This window comes from Alexandromys fortis, unplaced genomic scaffold, assembly GCF_014885135.2.
Source record: "Alexandromys fortis isolate MF-2015 unplaced genomic scaffold, M_Fortis_MF-2015_v1.1 scaffold_146, whole genome shotgun sequence".
Lineage (NCBI taxonomy): Eukaryota > Metazoa > Chordata > Mammalia > Rodentia > Cricetidae > Alexandromys > Alexandromys fortis.
In genome coordinates, this window is record NW_026068042.1 from 826,480 (window position 1) to 845,443 (window position 18,964).

The window sequence follows — 18,964 nt, forward strand, 5'->3', positions numbered from 1 at the left end:
CTCTGGGAGACTTGCCTCGACCCCTGGCACGGGGCCGCCGCCGCACTAGACCAGCCGGACACGGTGGAGTCGTCTTAAAGGGGCCGGGGGCTGGACAGTTTGAGGCCTCGCCTTAAAGGGACGGCCGCTCAGTTTTCGTCGTCGCGGCCCCGCCAGCCCTACAGGGGGGGCCTTCAGGCTTGTCGCCCCGGGGGCGGCGCCGGCTCTCTGGGCCTTGGCCTTGGGGCAAGCCAGGGGCCAGCGGATCCTGTTTTAAAGAGGAAGCCGGAGCTCTCCCGTCCCTGTGCGAACGGCAGCACCGCGCTCGCGACCCCGGGCCTTTGGACAGGCCGCTTCGGGCCCCGCCGCCTCCGGATGCGGCGCTGAGGGCCGTCACCATGGAGACGGCCGCGGCCCCAGGCCCGGGCTGGGCAGCTGAGGGGGAGCGGCGGCGAAGACGTTGCTCGCGGCGAGACCGTGATCGGGAGCAGCGGCGCCGCCGAGGTCCAGGCGGTGACGCGCCCCGGGCCTTGTTGGCCGCCCCGCGCGGCTCTTCATCCTCGTCGTCACCGCCGCCGCCCGCCCGGCCCTGGTCGTCAGCTTCGTCTGGAGAGCGGCCTGGGGGCCTGAGGCGGCGGCGGCCCCGACCCAGGCCTCGACCCCCGAGACCGCGAGCTCGGAAGCGGCCTGCCGGGTCGGGCAGCCGCGGAGAGGAAGAGGAGGAAGAGGAAGAGGGGCCCGCAGACGACGGGGAAGCCGAGGAGGAGCCTGAGGAGGAGGAAGAAGAGGAGGAAGACTTGATCGATGGCTTTGCCATCGCTAGCTTTGCCAGCCTTGAGGCCTTGCAGGTGTGTCCTGATAGGAATTGGGGGTCTTTGGGAGGAGAGTCAGAAGGGCAGAGAGAAGGATACAGCCCTCGGAGCGGATGGCATTGAGGGGGCAGTGGTGACACCCCAAACCAGAGCAACCGGCTCCTCTGGCCTGGCTTCTGCCCCACCCTGGGGTGGGAGGAGGTAGAGCTAGTCTCTAGGGACTACCTAAGTTACCCTGACTGAGAGGCAGTGAGTAGCTTGGTCACCCTTAGTTGGGGAGCTTTTCTTTCTCCAACCATTTCAGTCCCACCTCCTCTTCTACAGAAGGATGCGTCTCTTCAGCCCCCAGAGCGACTGGAACATCGGCTGAAGCATTCTGGGAAACGGAAGAGGGGGGGCTCCAGTGGGGCCACTGGGGAGCCAGGGGACAGCTCAGAACGTGAGCCTGGCCGGCCCCCTGGGGATAGGCCCCGCAAATGGCCCAATAAGCGAAGACGGAAAGAGGTGAGCCTGTCCCTGATCCCAATCCTTCAAAAGTCTTCAGTCAGAATATCATTCGAGTAGGTTGGTTTTAGCGTGAGCATCAGAACTGCCAATCCTAAACAGTAGTCCAAGTTCTAAGAGCAGAGAGGAAGCCAGAATATATTGGACAGCAGCCCCCCCACCCAGAGCAGGCCTGCCAAAGACTTGACTGCAGTCAAACTCGCTTGCTTTTGCTTGTGCTGTGTACCACAAACATGCTGATAATTCAAGACTCATCAAAGACACTTGACACTTGGTTGAATTGTAAATGAATTAGATGTCCCTGCCTTTCCCTCTAGCTGGTGACAGCCTCTAGGGAGAAAGAGACAGTCAACAAGCAAACACCTAGCCTCCTTTTCAATCTAGAAGGGCTGCAGAAACCCACATGAGGAAGCCACTCATTCTGTCTGGGGGGATGGGCAGCAGGTTGTGGTTAGGGAAAGCCCCCTAGAATGTCTTGGGCCCCAAAGTAAGAGTCAGAAGTTTGCTGAGGAAAGAAATGAAGAAAAGTTGTTTTGAACAAAATATATGAGAACCTGGTGTATTAAGAAGATAGTAAGAGCATTGGGAATGGAGGTGGGAAGCACCCAAAGAAAAAGCTAGAAAAAGTGGCTGAGAAGATTGTAAATGTCCTTGAATGCCTTTCTGGGAGTTGTGGCTTTATACAGTTTCCTGGCCAGTCAGCCTCCCTCACCTCTGGACTCTGGTCTTTCTCAGGCCTTCTCCCATCACTCTGTGGAAGCTGGATATATAGTAAGTGCTATCCACCTATGATGGCCCCTCCCTTCCCTCTTGGGTCCCACTCCTCTTCTATCTCCTGATATCTCTCTCTTTCCTTCTCAGTGTGACGCAGAAAGTGATCTGGATGAGAGGGTGAGTGGGGCTAGGACTTGTTGGGTGGGCATTGTTACATGTGTTTAAATGGTCTAAAGCTGACAGAATTTCCACAAGTAGCAGACATCCCTCCCCGGGGTGGGAACATGGTTATACGGAACAGGATTAAGTTCTGAGGAGGAAGGGAGGGAAAAGGAGGTATTGGGGTGAGGGATGGTGCCACAGTGTGTGTATCAGAGGACAGCTTTCAGAAGTCAGTTCTTCCACCATGTAGGTTCCAGGGCTGGAACTCAAGGCTTGAGGCTTCCCAACAAGCACTTTTACCTGCTGAGCTATCTGCTGGCCCTGGTTTTTTCTTTGTTTGGCTTTTGGATTTTGGTTTGATTTGGGTTTTTGTTTGATTGATTGGTTGGTTTGGTTTTTATTTCTCATTTTAGTTTGTATATGGGTGTTTGTCTGCATGTATGTTTGCGTATCACCTGTGTGCAGTGCTTGAGAAGGTCAGAAGAGGGTACAGAAGTTACAGACAGTTGTGAGCCTCCACGTGGGTGGACCTTCTGGAAGCCAGGGCTCTTATATGCTGATCTGTTTCTCCACACATAGACCCCACCCTTCCACCCATGATATTTAATGGTGGACTTGGCTAGGTAATCAGAGACTTGAAAGTTTACTTATTGATCAAGCATCCTCCTCAGAACCTTTGAAGCCTCTACTAGCTTTCTCCAAAAGTCCAAATTGAGTCTGGAACTGTGGTCCTTCCTGTGGCCATCAGCTTGTTTGTATAATTTGAGTTTTGCAATGAAGATGCCAAACCATGGTTGATCAATGCAGATGCTCATCCTGTAAAGGTCTATTTCACTTTCCTTTTTTTTTTTTCCACCTCAGGATAGGGTTTCTCTGTACAGCCTTTGCTGTCCTGAAACTAGCTCTGTAGACCTAGCTGGCTTTGAACTGGAATTAAAGACATGCACCACCACCCAGTCTATTTCAGTTTCTTATTAGTGATTTTTGGAAAATAATGTGCCCTTGGAGGTAATGTTTTACCTCTTTACTCCTATAAGTAACTACTTTTATACAACCTAAGGTGTGTGTGTGTGTGTTTAAAGTTTTTAAACAGGGACTCCGGTAAGCCACAGGGTTATTACGGTCCACCTAAGGGGATGGTCCCTATCCAGTTCTAGCTAATTATTGTCATGGTAGAACAGGGGACCTTGTCAAAAGGCCCTCAAGTCTGTTTTAATAAGGACTCTTCCAGCTCTGAAAATATAACCAATTTAAAGGTGTTGTGGGATTTTTTTTTCTTCTTTTTGTTACTATTCACAAACCATACAGATTTGCAGGCCAGATAGTGTTTTTTAAACATTATATTTTATTAGGACCAGGCATGGTGATGTTTACCTTTAACCTCAGCACTCAGGAGTCAAAGGCAGCTAGATCTCTCTGACTTCGAGGCCAGCCAAGGCTAAATAGTGAGATCCTGTCTTAGAACAAGCAAAAATATTATCTTTTTAACTGTATATATGTGTGTGTGTCCATACAAGTGAGTACAGATGCCTGCAGAGGCTAGCAGCTTTGAATTCCCCTGAAACTGGAGTTAGAGATAGTTGTGAGCTGCTTGACATGGGTTAGGACTCTAACTCGGGTCCTCTGTGACAGCAATACAAGCTCCTAACAACTTAGCCCTTTCTGCAGCCTTCCAGCAGTCAGTCGTAACTGACATTTTTCCTTTGATCTGCTGTCATCTTAGCCATCTCTGCCTGGCATAGCAGATTTTTGCCCTCCGTGTACCACTTCCTTCTTTAAGCCCCCTAAAGTGCATATTCCAGTGGATCATAGCTAGGCTGATGAAATAGATTTGCCACCACCACCAATTTATAGCAGGCTCCAGAGGTTTAATTACCTACTTTCCTCTACTTTTCTCTCCCAGGTCTCTGATGATGACCTCGACCCTTCCTTTACTGTCTCGACCAGCAAAGGTTGGTCTAAGAGCTGGGGTGGAAGCATGAAAGGGACACGGGTGAGCATGAACCTCCGCTGAGCATGTCTACCATCCTGCTCTCACAGCCTCGGGTCCTCATGGCACCTTCAATGGGAACTGTGAAGCAAAACTGTCTGTGGTCCCTAAAGTGTCGGGCCTGGAGCGGAGCCAAGAGCAGCCCCCAGGGCCCGACCCGCTGCTAGTGCCTTTCCCCCCAAAGGAACCACCACCTCCACCAGCCCCTCGGCCTCCTGTCTCATCCCCTACACCCTTACCAGCTACCCCCAGTCTGCCACCCCCACCCCAGCCCCAGCTGCAGCTTCGGGTCTCACCCTTCGGCCTCCGGACTTCTCCCTATGGCAGCAGCCTGGACCTCAGCACTGGCAGGTGAGTGTACAGGGTCTGGTCTGATCTGGAAGAGCTACATTCTGTAACAGGGACATGGGATGAGGTCTAGCTTGGGAGAAATTGGAAAGTTGGAGTGACACTGGGAAAATAAATTGAAAGAGATTACTACAGGGTTTATACGGTCATGTACAGGGGAATCCACTTGTGCCTTTTCAGAACTGTATTTCCTGGTGAGAACTTGGTGTAAGGTGCATCTGCTACAGATAATGTTGGGAGCATACTTTGGGAAGTGCTGGCATGATGATTAACAAATGCTGACTTCGGTGTCAGTCGGACCTAGGTTCAGATTCTTTCTCTGCCACTTACTGGCTGTGTTTTTTGACAAATCATGAGAGCCCCAATTTCCTTTCTTATGAAATGAAATAATAGTATTTCTTTCTTAAACCTGTCTTGAGGATTGATTCTGAGTGAATACAGTGTTTCCCAAAGTGTGTACACTCGTCATTGGGGGACATGGAGTGATTTCAGGTCTTGGCCTGGTAAACTCTAAAATATTTAAAGTTAGCTGCTTTAGGAGAATATGATGATACCTCAGCTTTTTGATTTAACATGTTACTGCTTAGGATAAGGCCTGAAAAAAAAGTGAGTTATGTTATAGAAAAGGAATTGGTATAGTACAGATGGTTGCATGGCTCCAGTAGCACTGGGGAAGGTGATGCGACATGTTGGAGACTTGCATTGGCTCCTAAAGCAGATGCCAGCAGTTGCTCTACAGTAAGTACTCATTAAAGGGTAAGAGTTGATGACACTACTGTTATGGGTTCCTCACTGTTTGTCCTCATTGTTATTATTGAGAAAACTAAGGCTCAGAGAGGGGCAGTGACTTGCTCAAGGTCACCCAGGGTGTTAATGGCAAGATGGGCATAGAGTTCAGGCTACCTGATTCGCAGGACAGGATAATGTGGTGCTGCTTCCTTTGTCTTAGGGTGGTAACTTTGGTGGACCATTGTAATTAAGCATCAAAATGAATGTTCTGTTTTGTGCTGTGGTTGAGTCAGAAAAAAGGAAAGTCATATGGCAAGAGATAACAGGCATCTTTGTGAAAACCAGATCTAAAGAAGAGAAGGGGTTGTTGGGGGTGGGAGGCATCTCATCCTGAGACTGGGTTCTCTGCAGGGAGTCCATGGGGGCCAAGTTCTACCATTTCCCATATTGGAGAACCAAGGCCACAGCATCACCCAGGCTTCTGACCCACCTCCTGTTAGAGCTAGCACCTCCCACCCCCTCACTCATCTCCCCACTTCTCTCCCCAGCTCTTCACGGCCGCCCCCCAAGGCCCCGGCCCCTCCCGTGGCTCAGCCTCCCCCCTCATCATCCTCTTCGTCCTCCTCCTCCTCATCTGCCTCCTCCTCGTCCGCGCAGCTCACCCACCGGCCCCCGACGCCCTCACTGCCCCTGCCTCTATCCACCCACAGCTTTCCTCCCCATGGGTTGCGCCCACCACCACCACCCCACCACCCCTCCTTGGTCTCCCCTGGCCCCACCCTGCCCCCACCCCCACCTCTGCTGCAGGTGCCAGGGCACCCTGGGGCCTCAGCCGCTAACGCCCTTTCTGGTGAGTTTGGGGTCCTGGCAGGGTGGAGTGGTGGGGGGCCATGGCCCCAAGCATGGGCTCAGTTGGCTTTGGCAGGGACCAAGAGCCTGCGGAGGGAGTGGCTCAAGGCTAAAGGGAAGGCCAGTTCACCTGGGCCCAAGGAGGCTGACTTGGTGGCGCCAGGTATTAAAGCCTTCTTCCCCTCCCCTCCCACAGAGCAGGACCTGATCGGCCAGGACCTGAACTCTCGCTACCTGAATGCCCAGGGTGGCCCTGAGGTGGTGGGGGCAGGGGGCTCAGCCCGGCCCCTGGCCTTCCAGTTCCACCAGCACAACCACCAGCACCAGCACACCCACCAGCACACCCACCAGCACTTCACCCCCTACCCCCCGGGCCTGCTGCCTCCCCACGGCCATATGGTGAGCTCCTCCTTGGGCTGCTGATGAGGCTCAGAGGCCTAAGGGAGGGTGTCTCCTGCAGGAGAAGGAAGATCCTGGGTCCCTGGCTGGCAGCTCACTCTTCCCTTCTCTTCCCTAGTTTGAGAAATACCCAGGAAAGATGGAAGGCCTTTTCCGACATAATGTGAGTGTGTGTGAGGGTGTGTGATGATGTGTGGGAATGTATGTATTGGTGGAGTTCAGTCTTCAACTCCAAAAGCAAGAACCTTAAGCTTGGGAAAGCTCTTTGTGGGTGTTTAGGGTGGATTCCAGAGATGGGTAGATTAGACCTGGGCTGCACCTCCACTCCCTGCTTGGACTAGTGCCCTTCTCTCCACAGCCGTACATGGCCTTCCCTCCCGCTGTGCCCGGGCTCCCTCCCGGTCTCCCGCCAGCTGTCTCCTTTGGCTCCCTGCAGGGGGCGTTCCAGCCCAAGGTGAGCTCCTGATCCAGAAACTACCACTTCCCATCCCTTACAGACATCTTGGACCCCCCATACCTTCTTTCCATCCCCCAAACTGTATTAGCTTCCTGCCCTCCCTTCTGGACCCATGTTTTGCAACGCCATGCTCCCTCTCTTGTCCCATCACCCATCTTAGTTTTAGACCCCTTTTAACTTGGCACTGGCTGTCCTGTCTGATCCCTACACTCCCCTTTCCCAGAACACGAACCCTGAGCTGCCACCACGACTGGGGCCAGTGCTGAGCGGGCTCCCCCAGAAGGGAACACAGGTGAGGGGGGACAGGTCAGGCCCTGGGGGAGTTGGAAGGTATATTGAGGGGAGAGAAGAGTTGACTAGAGAGGAGGGTGAGGCCGGGCCGATGTTGGCGCACGCCTTTAATCCCAGCACTTGGGAGGCAGAGGCAGGCGGATCTCTGTGAGTTCGAGACCAGCCTGGTCTACAGAGCTAGTTCCAGGACAGGCTCCAAAACCACAGAGAAACCCTGTCTCGAAAAACCAAAAAAAATAAAAATAAAAAAATTAAAAAAAAAAAAAAGAGAGGAGGGTGAGTCACTGACTCTTCCCTACAGTCCACCCTGAGGAGTCTAAGGAGAGGACTTTCGTATAATAAGTCTGTGCAGGTATGAGGAATAAAAGGTTGAGGATATAGTCCCAAGAATAAAGTAATGAATGGGGCAGTAGTTTTGTATTTTGGTTTTGTTTGGTGATACCGGAGATCAAACCGCATTCTCATACATGCATTCTGCTACTGGGCTGTATCTCTAGCAAGACACTGGTTTTTGCAGTGATTTTCAAATATAAATCACATGATTCCCTCCCACCCACAAGTGGGAAACAATGAAAAAATAAATTTACAAAGTGACCAGAGTTGTTCCCCGGCTCCCCACATGTCTCAGACTTCAGGGCTCTGAGAACACTGTAAAATATGTACTGAACATGTTTCCTGAAGGATAGACTAGGCTTTCTGACTTCCTTAAAAGGTCCCCTTGCCTTAGAATCCGTGTTGCATGGAGGTGTTACAGGACAGGCTGCTCTCTGGTAGAGAAACCTGTCCTACCTAGCCATCCCAACAGGGACCTCCTTAGCATCTTACTCAGAAACCTGGTGTAGAGAAAGCGATGCCTAGAGTGGGAGAGAAATGGGAAAGATGATCGGAGGGAGCCACAGTCTCGGAGATTTGTGGGAAGGGTACTTGTAGAGGTGTGACACTCAGGTCAGTAAAGAGGTCTGAATCGCCTCCAATCTCTCCTTTACCATCCCCAGATCCCTGATCATTTCCGGCCACCTTTGAGGGTGAGTTTGGTGAGGATCTCAGGCTGCATGAGGCTGGGGGCTGGTTTCAGGGTGTTTGGCTGAGGGGGGTGGGGTCCTGCTTGGGAACAATTAAGTACAAGGCGTGAAGGCAGCCAGATGTAAAACAATAGAAAGTACAGGGCTTTAAGTCACAAACTGGTCTTAGATATAACTGGCCATGGGACCTTGGGCAAAACAGTTTAGCTCTCTGAGCCTCAGTTTCCTTAGGCTTTAAGATTAATCTAATTATCCCTCAGTTTGGGGATGATGATTGAGGATGCTGTGTGGCAAGGCTCGGCCCAGGGCCAGGCCTGGAATGGGTGGTGAGTGAACATTTTTCCTTCCCTTTCCCTTTGGTCATCCTGGGGGCGACAGAAACCAGGAAAGTGGTGTGCCATGCACGTGCGTGTGGCTTACATGATCCTGAGACACCAGGAAAAGATGAAGGTACTGGAACTGGAGGGCTCGGGAAAGTGGGTCTGAGAGGCAGGGGTCATCTTAGGTAGTGACCTTCAACAAAGCTCAGAAAATTTTTTAACAAGAAGCCTTTTCTCCTGTCTCCATCATTGGTGAGCAGTTCTATGCACCTGCATTCTCTGCCTAGTTTGGTGTGGTTAGAGAACATGCTAGAAGAGGTGGTAGAAAGTATCTAAGTCTCCTTCTGGTACTAGCCAGCCCTTGGAGGGAAGCTAGGGGTGAGAGTAAGAGCCAGGGACAATCTAAGAATAATAGGATTAGAAGGAAAACTAAAGTCTAGATCAGACCTAACTCCTCACTGCCCCTCTCCCTATGTCCCATGCAGGGTGACTCCCACAAGCTTGACTTTCGGAACGACCTCTTGCCCTGCCTTCCAGGGCCCTATGGGGCCCTGCCCCCTGGGCAGGAGCTCTCCCACCCGGCCTCCCTCTTCACTGCGACTGGTGAGTCTGGCCAGCCCTCTCAGAGCCTATAGCCCAGTGTCCACCTTGCTCCCACTCACCCTCATCAGAATCTCCCACCTCTCTGCCCCAGGAGCCGTCCATGCTGCAGCCAATCCTTTCACAACAGCTCCCGGGGCCCATGGACCCTTCCTGAGCCCCAGCACCCACATTGGTAAGAGCCAAGAAAATTTTGGGCTTCCTTCACCCTGTTCTTAACATGGAAGTAGAGATGGAAACCAGAGCTAAGAAACCACTCAAGTTGAGTAGATAGGATTTTATTTGCTTTGTGACCTTAAGCAGTCACTCTCCCTACTCTGAGCTGATTCCCTCTTCTGTGGAATGGTATGGAAGGGTGTGATGGTCCCACCCTGCTGCTGCTACTCCTGTCTCTGAAGTAGTCAGTGGTAGAGGATAGTGTTCCACCTGAGAGCGGAGAAGAAAGATTGTGCAGACCAAGGGAGAACATGGTGATTGGCCTAGGGAAGTTTCCTGGGAAGATTTAACCAGACTATAGGTGAACCAAAAAAAAAAAAAGTTGACTCCAGATAAAGGTGTTTCTGGCTAGAAAGACTAAAGATCCCATGGAGAGGTATGCTAGTTAATTCTGACAGATTGTGACTATGTATGAAGTAAGGATCAGGCTGAGAAAATGTTACAGATAGGTTGAAGCTGGCAAAAGTCTTCAGGCTAGTAGTTTGCTACAAAATTGAGAGCTGCCAAGAGGTCTCAGATATCTGGAGTTGGTACAGATAAGAATTTGACTTTTGGCTGGGCAGTGGTGGTGCACACCTTTAATCCCAGCACTTGGGAGGCAGAGGCAGGTGGATCTCTGTGATTTTGAGTCTAGCCTGATCTACAGAGCGAGTTCCAGGACAGGCTCCAAAGCTACACAGAAAAACCCTGTCTTGGGGGGAAAATTTGACTTTTATAGTTAGACATGCCCCAGGCTAATGATACTTTACAGCTAGATGACTTTTGGCAAGTCATTTCACCTCTCTGAGCCTGTTTTATCATTTGAAAGTGAGATTTGTCCTTTTTACTTATAGAGATTTTAAAGAGGCTAAACAACAGTGTCTAACCTGGCACAAGAGATGCTCAGTAGGGCTGAGGAGATGGCTCAGTGGTTAAGAGCGTTGCCTGCTCTTCCAAAGGTCTGAGTTCAATTCCCAGCCACCACATGGTGGCTCACAACCATCTGTAATGAGATTGGTGCCCTCTTCTGGCCTGCAGGCATACACGCAGAATACTAAGAATACTGTATACATAATAAATAAATAAATTTTAAAAAAAGAAGTAGCAATTATTAAAAGAGAGAGAGAGAGATGCTCAGTAAATGGTTGTTAAAACTAAGTCACTGCAAGCCGTTATACACGCCTTTAATCCCAACACTGGGGGAGGTAGATCTCTGTGAGTTCCAGGCCAGCCAGAACTATGTAATGAGACCCTGTTTCAAAGAACAAATACCAAAAGTCTAAGCCACTAAGGACTCTAGCCTCACTACTCACCTGCTTCTTCCCCACCATTTCTTTGGGTTTGTTCAAAATTGCCCTGTGCTCTGACCAGTTTCCCTTTCCCCCCACAGATCCCTTTGGGCGTCCCACAAGCTTTGCCTCATTGGCTGCCCTCTCCAACGGGGCCTTTGGAGGCCTGGGCAGCCCCACATTCAGTGAGTGCTGGGTAGGGTGGGAAAATGAGGGGTGGGAACTGCAACAATGGGGCTATATGCTCAAGCTGGGGCTGTGAGGTTACCTCTGTGGAGTGTTCCCCCTCCTGGCCCCTGTCACTTTCTACTTTACCTTCTACCAGACTCCAGCGCCGTCTTTGCCCAGAAAGAAAGCCCAGGAGCCCCACCAGCCTTTGCCTCCCCACCAGACCCATGGGGCCGCCTGCACCGCAGTCCTCTTGCCTTTCCTGCTTGGGTCCGACCCCCTGAAACTGCACGGACACCGGGCTCAGACAAGGAGCGACCTGTGGAACGAAGAGAGCCCTCTGTCACCAAGGAGGAAAAAGACAGGTATGTCCTCTACATAACTGCAACCCTATGCACTGCAGCGCTGTCAGCCATAGGAATTCCTTCATTCTGTTCCCTTATGCCTGCCCACCTACCCCACCAGGGACCTCCCTTTCTCACGGCCCCAGCTGCGAGTTTCTCCTGCTACTCCTAAGACCAGGGCTGGTGAGGAAGGAGCCCGTCCAGCCAAGGAGTCTGTGCGGGTAAAGGAAGAGCGGAAAGAAGAGGCTGCTGCTGCCGCCGCCGCTGCTGCTGCCGCTGCAGCTGCTGCTGCTGCTGCCGCTGCCGCCGCCGCTGCAACCACTGGGCCTCAGGGCCTTCACTTGCTTTTGGAGAGGCCCCGGCCACCCCCTTTTCTTGGCCCTAGTCTGTCAGAGCGCTGTGCAGGCTTCTCAGAGCCGGCCTGGTTGGCAGGGCCCCCACGCCTGGCCAGGCCACCACGCTTCTATGAGGCAGGTGAGGAGTTGACTGGACCAGGGGCCATGGCTGCTGCCCGCCTCTATAGTCTAGACCCTGCTCATCCCCTGCTCTACAGCCGTTTGGCTCCTCCACCACCACCTACTGCAACTCCAGGAACCCCTCACCTTCTCAGCAAGACCCCACCAGGAGCCCTTTTGGGAGCACCACCACCTCTTGTGCCCGCTCCCCGACCCAGTTCCCCACCTAGGGCCCCTGGCCCAGCCCGGGCTGACAGGTGAGGAGAGGTGAGGGGCAGGGGCAAAGCTCCACCCCCTTTCCCCATTCCTTGTGACAAAGTCCTAGGGCTGAAGTTTTTAAGCCAGGGTTGGAAGGCAAAGGTCACAATCTCATGGCCATCTCTGAAGTCATAGACCTGGGAATAGAATCCTCAGCCCCCCTTCCCACAAGGTCAAGTATCTCGTGGACTGTGGGGTCACTGGGAGGACAGAGGTCATAAGCCTCTAGAAAGAAGTGTGTGTGTGAGTGTGAATGTGTGAGTGCGCACACGCGTGCACATGAGGGGGTTATTTCAGAGGTTATGGCTCATGACCTAAGGTGCACCATGCCCCCTCTAAGGGCCTCTAGGCCCTTGGCCTGCCTCCCCAAGGGCTCACTAAGCCAGAGGCCAAAGTGCCCCCTCCCCTTCACCTAACACCCAAGTTCTCATGCCCTCTTAGGGCTGAGGAAGGAGGAACTAAAGGAAAAGGGGTTCCATGTACATATTTATCACCCCTTCCACAAATATCCCCAGACCTTTTGTACATTTTTACAGGGGTGCCCCTCCCAACAATCCCCTTCCTGGTTAATTAAATCCTCAGACTGGTGCTGTGTTCCTAGCCTCTGGCCTCTCTGTAGGGGGAGGGTGTCCCAGGGGGAGAGCCTGGAGGGGACAGGCAGGAATCCAGGGCTTGACCCTGGGTGTGTGGGGTCTATCAGGAGGTAGACCAACAGGGAAAGGGACCTAGAATCTAGGCTGGAGGGAAGGGCAAACACTATTCGGCTGTCAGCCCAGGTTCCCCCAGACTTATTCTATTCATTCTTTGTGGCCCACTACTCTAACAGACTCAGCCTTTGAGCCTCAGACTCCTCTTAATGGCTAAGTTCCTACCACCACCCTATTTCCAAGTGCCCTCAGGACTCCTGGGCCCTGTTCCACAGAACCCTGTCCCAAACTAAGGGAGAGGTGGCCAGAGAAGGTCACCATGAAACACACACCAAAGAAGGGAGTTGGTTCAGGGGTGGGCAACACAGGCAGCTTCTTCAGCAGCCTCCCAGCAGCAGCCCCAGCCTTCCCAAAGCAGCAGCACCTCCAGGCTGGGGCCTAACTAGAAGGCAGGGCTCAGTTTAACAAGACCGGAACTTTGACTTTTTCCCCAGTGGGGCTTATTCTGTAATATGACTTGCGAATATTTATATAAAAATGAGTGTTACAATGAGACACCCCCACCCCCCGGCTCCTCTTTCAGTCTGTGTGAGTTGTCTGGCATGGGTTGGATTGGGTCCCAGAATGAGGAAGGAATGAGGACAATACTGGCCATGTCCTCCTGATAGAGGGTTTTTTCCTCTCCCTCCTACCTGGGGAGTTCTGCCACTTCTGAATGGGTGAGTTGGTTAATGATAGTTGTTGACGTTTTCAAATACATTAGATTCAAACAATGTAGAAAGACATTGAACTATCCACAGGGCTAATCAGTTATTTGGTGTGTAGTCTCTTTGTTTATCTGTACATCTGTGTTAGAAAAGACCCATAATTTTCACAGATAGATCATTTTTGCCAAAACAACATTATCACTACAAAATAAATACATGAACACAAAGAGCAAAGGAAAGGTACCTCAAATCCTAGCTCAGAAAAACCACTGTTTAAAAAGCCAGCTGTATGGCTGGGCATGGTGGTGCACACCTTTAATCCCTGCTCTCTGGAGGTTAGGCAGAGGCAGGTGGATCTCTGAGTCAAGGCCATCCTGGTCTACAAAGTTGAATTCCAGGGCAGCCACACTTACACTATTAAGGCCTTATCTCTCTCAAAAAAAAAATAAAAATAAAAAAGCCATGTGACATGTGGGACTGAAGAGATGGTTCAGTTAAGAACACTTGACTGCAGGGCAGAGCATGGTGGTGCATGCCTTTAATCAGGCAAGCCTAGTCTACATGAATAATTTTGGGCCAGCCAGGACTACATAGTAAGACCCTGTGTCCAAATAACAACAAAAAATTTGTTGCTCTTTCAAGGGAGCTAGAATTATTTGCCCTGTTTTACAACCATCCATAACACTGGTTCCAGGGGATCCATTGCCCTCTTGTGGCCTCTGAGAGCATCAGCTGTGTATGTGGTGCAGACATATATACACAAGCAAAATACTGATAAACATACTTTGTTTTTTTAAAGACTTAAAGCATAGTAAGAATTTGGACTGGGGAGAGATGGCTCAGCAGTTTAGAGCATGTATTAGTCCTGCAACTTGGGTTTGATTTCCAGCACCTACCTGGGGCCTTACAGACATCCATAACTTTATTTCCAGAGTATCCATTGCCCTCTTCTGATGTCCTCAAGCACCAGGCATGGACTTTGTACACATAAAAACCTTTTAAAAATTATAATAAAGCCGGGCGATGGTGGCGCACACCTTTAATCCCAGCACTTGGGAGGCAGAGGCAGGCAGATCTCTGTGAGTTTGAGACCAGGCGGATCTCTGTGAGTTTGAGACCAGCCTGGTCTACAGAGCTAGTTCCAGGATAGGCTCCAAAGCCACAGAGAAACCCTGTCTTGTTTAAAGCTCTAAACGGGGGCACATGCTTTTAATCCCAGCACTTTGGAGGCAAAGTTCAGTGAGATTCTGAATAAAAAAAAGAAAGAATGAAAAAGCCAGGCATGGTGATACTGCCTGTGATCCCAACACTTAACAAGGCAAAGGCAGGAGTATTGATTGAAGGCAGGCATGGCTGCAGTGTTATACAGCAAGGCCCTGGTTTAAGGAAAACTAACTCACTGGTAAAGTGCTTACCCGGCATATGCAGAGCCCTGGGTTGGAAGGATCCTCAGTGCCTGTGAAACAAGTTAGGGAAAAGGTACACTGCAGAGGTAGAGAAAATAAACCTAGGGCCCTGCATATGGTGAGATAGAAAAAAATATAAAACTATGCACTAATTCAGAAAACCATATTCTCAAACCTTGATTCTGCCAGTTATTTTTCTGACTGCTTAAAATATTTTGAAAAAATGGGATTTATTCTATGAACCAGTTTTGAACCTCCATTTTATACTTGGCTTATTTTGCATGGTTCTTGCATGATCTCACTAAGTATTCCATGCCAACCTTTGTCCAGCCCAGGACCACCATGCCTAGTTTAGTAAAATGACTACCAGAGTCTATCCAACCTTTCCCAGGTGTTTTCCCACATATACTTCTGATATCCCAAATGGGGTCCTTTCCTATGTGTGAGTTCTACATCCCCTCCATCCCCCCATATCCACCTCTCACCAGCACCCAGTTTAGAAAGCTTTTCTTCTTAACTGCCGTTATTTCAACTGCCATTGACATTTTGCCAGGCCTTAAACTAGTAAAGACAGAAGTAAACAAATCCTAGGCCACCTGGCATTTGGTTCATTATGAGACAAGAGCAACAAACAAACACTATGTAACGAAAATCAAGCCTTTTGTGCATACCTGGTGCTTCAGGAGTCCAGAAGAGGATGTTGGAGTTTTCTTCCTTTTTTTTTTTTTTTTTTTTTTGGTTTTTTTTTTTTTTGTTTTTCGAGACCCGGTTTCTCGAAAAACCTGTCCTCGCACTCACAGAGATCCACCTGCCTCTGCCTCCCGAGTGCTGGGATTAAAGGCATGTGCCACCACCGCCCGGCAAGAGCTACCTTTTTGTCTGGTCTCATAGCCACCGGCTCCATAGATTTCTCTGAGCTTCACGCAGGGCAACTCCATAAAGGATTGCCAGCATTTATGAAAATCTAAGCCAAAATTAGTTCCCATATAGAAACTGATGTTAGGAAATGGGTTTTGCTAGAACAACCTCAGCACACTAGTTATTAAGAATTTTAAGATGATGGGCAGTTTGTGGCACTTGGGAGGCAAAGACAGGTGGATTTCTGTGAGTTTGAGGCCAGCCTCACCTACAGAATGAGTTCCAGTTCAGCCAGAGCTACACAGAGAAGCCCTGTCTTGAAAACAAAAAGGAATATTAATATTTGGGGGCTGATGAGTTGACTCAACAGTTAAGAGCACAGGCATGGCTCATACTTTTAATCCCAGCAATCCTGAGGCAGAAACAGAGGCAGGTGGAGTTCAAGGCCAGCCTGGTCTACAGAGCAAGTTTCAGAACAACCAGGGTACTTAGAGAAAGCATCCTGAGAAACAAACAGAATTGCTGCTTTTGCAGAAGGCCCACGTTCAATTCCCAACCCCTACATGACAGTTCACATCCATCTGGAACTTTTGTCTCCAGAGATCAGCAGCCTCTTCTGACCTCTGCAAGGCACCATGCAGGAATGTTGTACGTAGATACACACGCAGGCAAAATACCCATACATAGTCCTGGGTGTGTTGGCACATAGATCTTTATGAATTGGAAGCCAACTAAGACTACATCGTGAGACTGTCAAAACAAAACAGCCTCTCTGTGTGTGTGCGCGCACACGCGTAACTTTGGGTATAGAGTGATGGCTCAGCAGTTAAGAGCACTTGCTACTCTTCCACAGGACCAGTTAAATTTCCAACACCCACATCAGGTGTCTCACAACCATCTGTAACTACCTCCAGGGCCCCTGGCTTCATGGGCACCTGCACTCAAATACACATACCCCAAAGTGCACACACACAATTTAAAAATATATTTGTGATTTTGGTCCAAGTGTGATGGCTCATGCCTTTAATCTGAGCACTTAGGAGGCAGAGTCAGGGGGTCTCTGTGAGTTCAGGGCCACCTGTTCTACATAGTGAATGCCAGACAAGCTAAGGCTACATAATAGTATCTTACTTTGCCTGAAATGCAAACAAAACCCACACATACATACATACATTTTATTTATTCTTTTGAGACAATCTCTTCATAGTCTAAGCTGATGTCAAACTTTCCATCCTCCTGCCTCAGGCTCCCACATGCCACTGTATCTAGCTGATAGCTATATAATCTTCAATCTTGGGGGCGCTGATGTTAAAACAGGGTCTCACTATATAGTCTTAGCAGATGTGGCATTTACTATATAGACCAGGGTGTCCTCCTTCTCACAGAGGTTTCCTGCTTCTGCTTCCCCAATACTAGGATTAAAGGTATGCACCACGATACCTGGCATGTAATGCTGAATCCTGAGCAACGTTCTATTGTTTAATATAAATGATTTTTGTTTTGTGGGTATAAATTTTTTCTACATGTGTATGTGTGTGCACCACATGCATGTATTGCCCTCAGAGACCAGAAGAGGGCATCTGATCCCAAGACTGGAATTAGAGATGGTTTTGAATTGCCATGTGGTGTTTGGGAAATGATTGAGCCATCTCTCTTACCCTTGAGCATTGCACTATTTCTATGTTATGTTATTCCTATTTGTAAAATACAAGATTTTGGGGTTTTTGTATTAGCAAGAATCATTTGTAGCCTCGCTGGCCTTGAATTCAATACATAACCAAGGATGACCTTGAACAACTGTTCCCTGTGTGAGGAAAAAGGTGTCCCAGTAAGTAGCTAGCTCTATCTGACCTGAACTCACCATGTAGACCAGATTATCCTTGAACCTGTAGCACCACCGTGCCTAGTTTTACAAGGCCATGGAATCATACTCTGGGATTTGTACCCTCTAGGCAGGTGGTACTCTACCAACTTAGTTACATACATTCCTACCATGTTTGCTTCTAGAGACTATATATGGCCAACACTAATGTTAAACTCCAAAACTTCCTACTGTGCCCCTCAAGTATTAGGATTATAAATATATGCCACTCTACCAAGTTCAGGTATTTTTAAACAATTTGAAGGGACTAAGGAGATAGCTCAGTAAAGTGTGTACTGTGCAAACTTGAGGACCCGAGTTCAATTTCCAGGGCCCATGTTAAAAGCCATGTGTGTAGTGATCTTCAGGCCAGTGAGAGAACCTGTCTCAAAAAATAAGGTGATACTTCCTGAGAAAGGCCACCAGAGGCTGACCTGTGCCCTCCATGCAAAAGTCCCTAAACAAAACAAGTTACCTTGGAGCCAGCTAGTTGTGTGTATATGGTGCACTCATGTAATCCCAGCATTCAGGAAGCTGATGCAGGAGGATTATAAATTTAAGGACAGCCTGAACTATACAGTGAGTAGCTTTAAAAAAGAAAAAAAAAAAAGAAACCCTGTCTTGAAAAACCAAAAAAAGGAAAGAAAAGAACAAGTGGATTAAGGTTACTCTGACTCCAAAGCAGATCTAAAACTGGAAGGGTGGGGTCTGAATCACTGACCTGAAGCTCAAAGCAAATACAGAAGATTGTTTTGACTCTTGCTTGTAACTAAAAATGCAACTGTGCACACCATACCAGGTGTTTGGGGACAGTCCTGGTATCAAGTATTGCAATGATGAACTGTCAGAGCAAGCTGAAGGAGTCAGGGTTGGGGTGTAGCTCAGCAGAGTTCCTTCCCCAGCACTACGTAAAAGTAGGCATAGGAGAATGAATGGAGAGTTGGCTCAGCAGTTAAGGGCACTTATTGCTCTTCCAGAAGGCCCAGTTTGGTTCCTAGCACCCATGTCAGACAACTCACAACCTGTATCTCCAGCTCCTGGGTGATTTGATGTCTTCAGTCGCTATGGTACCTGCATTTCTGTGCACATACACAAAATAATTTTTGCTTGGTTTGGTTTTGGTTTGTTGAGACAAAGTTTCTCCAAATAGCAGCTTTGGCTATCCTGGAACTTGCTTTGTAGACAAGGCTGGCCTTGAACTCACAGAGATCCACCTGCCTCTGCCTCCTGAGTGCGGGGATTAAAGGCATGTGCCATCACCACCCGGCCTGACAAAATTTCTTTAATGGCTAGAAAGATGCCTTAGTGGTTAAGAGTACTTGCTGCTCTTACAGATGACCCAGGTTCTGTTCCCAGCACTCACATGGAGGTTCACAATAGTCTTAATTCTGGTTCCAGGGAATCTGATGCCCTCTCTCCTAGCACCAGGCCTGCACATGATGCACACATATTCAGGCAAACAGTCATATACAAACAAATGAAAAAAACAGAACAGTGAATGCCTCTAATCCCAGCACTCAGGGTATCAAGAGTTCAGGGTCATTCTCAGCTACGTAGGGAGGTCCAGGCCGGCAAAGGATGTATGAGACCACGTGGGAAC

General features: G+C 49.5%; 1 protein-coding gene across 1 annotated transcript; it reads left to right on the forward strand.

Moving 5' to 3' along the window:
* Nucleotides 1-226: 226 nt before the first annotated feature.
* On the forward strand, nt 227-13,087 carry Fbrs (fibrosin). The gene is made up of 18 exons (XM_050165881.1): nt 227-827; nt 1,116-1,295; nt 2,031-2,066; nt 2,157-2,186; nt 4,075-4,123; nt 4,212-4,512; nt 5,787-6,088; nt 6,284-6,486; nt 6,605-6,649; nt 6,845-6,940; nt 7,167-7,235; nt 8,230-8,259; nt 8,635-8,706; nt 9,062-9,179; nt 9,271-9,351; nt 10,762-10,845; nt 10,986-11,193; nt 11,294-13,087. The coding sequence occupies exons 1-18, from the start codon at nt 378-380 to the stop codon at nt 11,886-11,888; spliced, it is 2,949 nt and encodes a 982-aa protein (XP_050021838.1). The 5' UTR covers nt 227-377; the 3' UTR covers nt 11,889-13,087.
* Nucleotides 13,088-18,964: the final 5,877 nt, after the last annotated feature.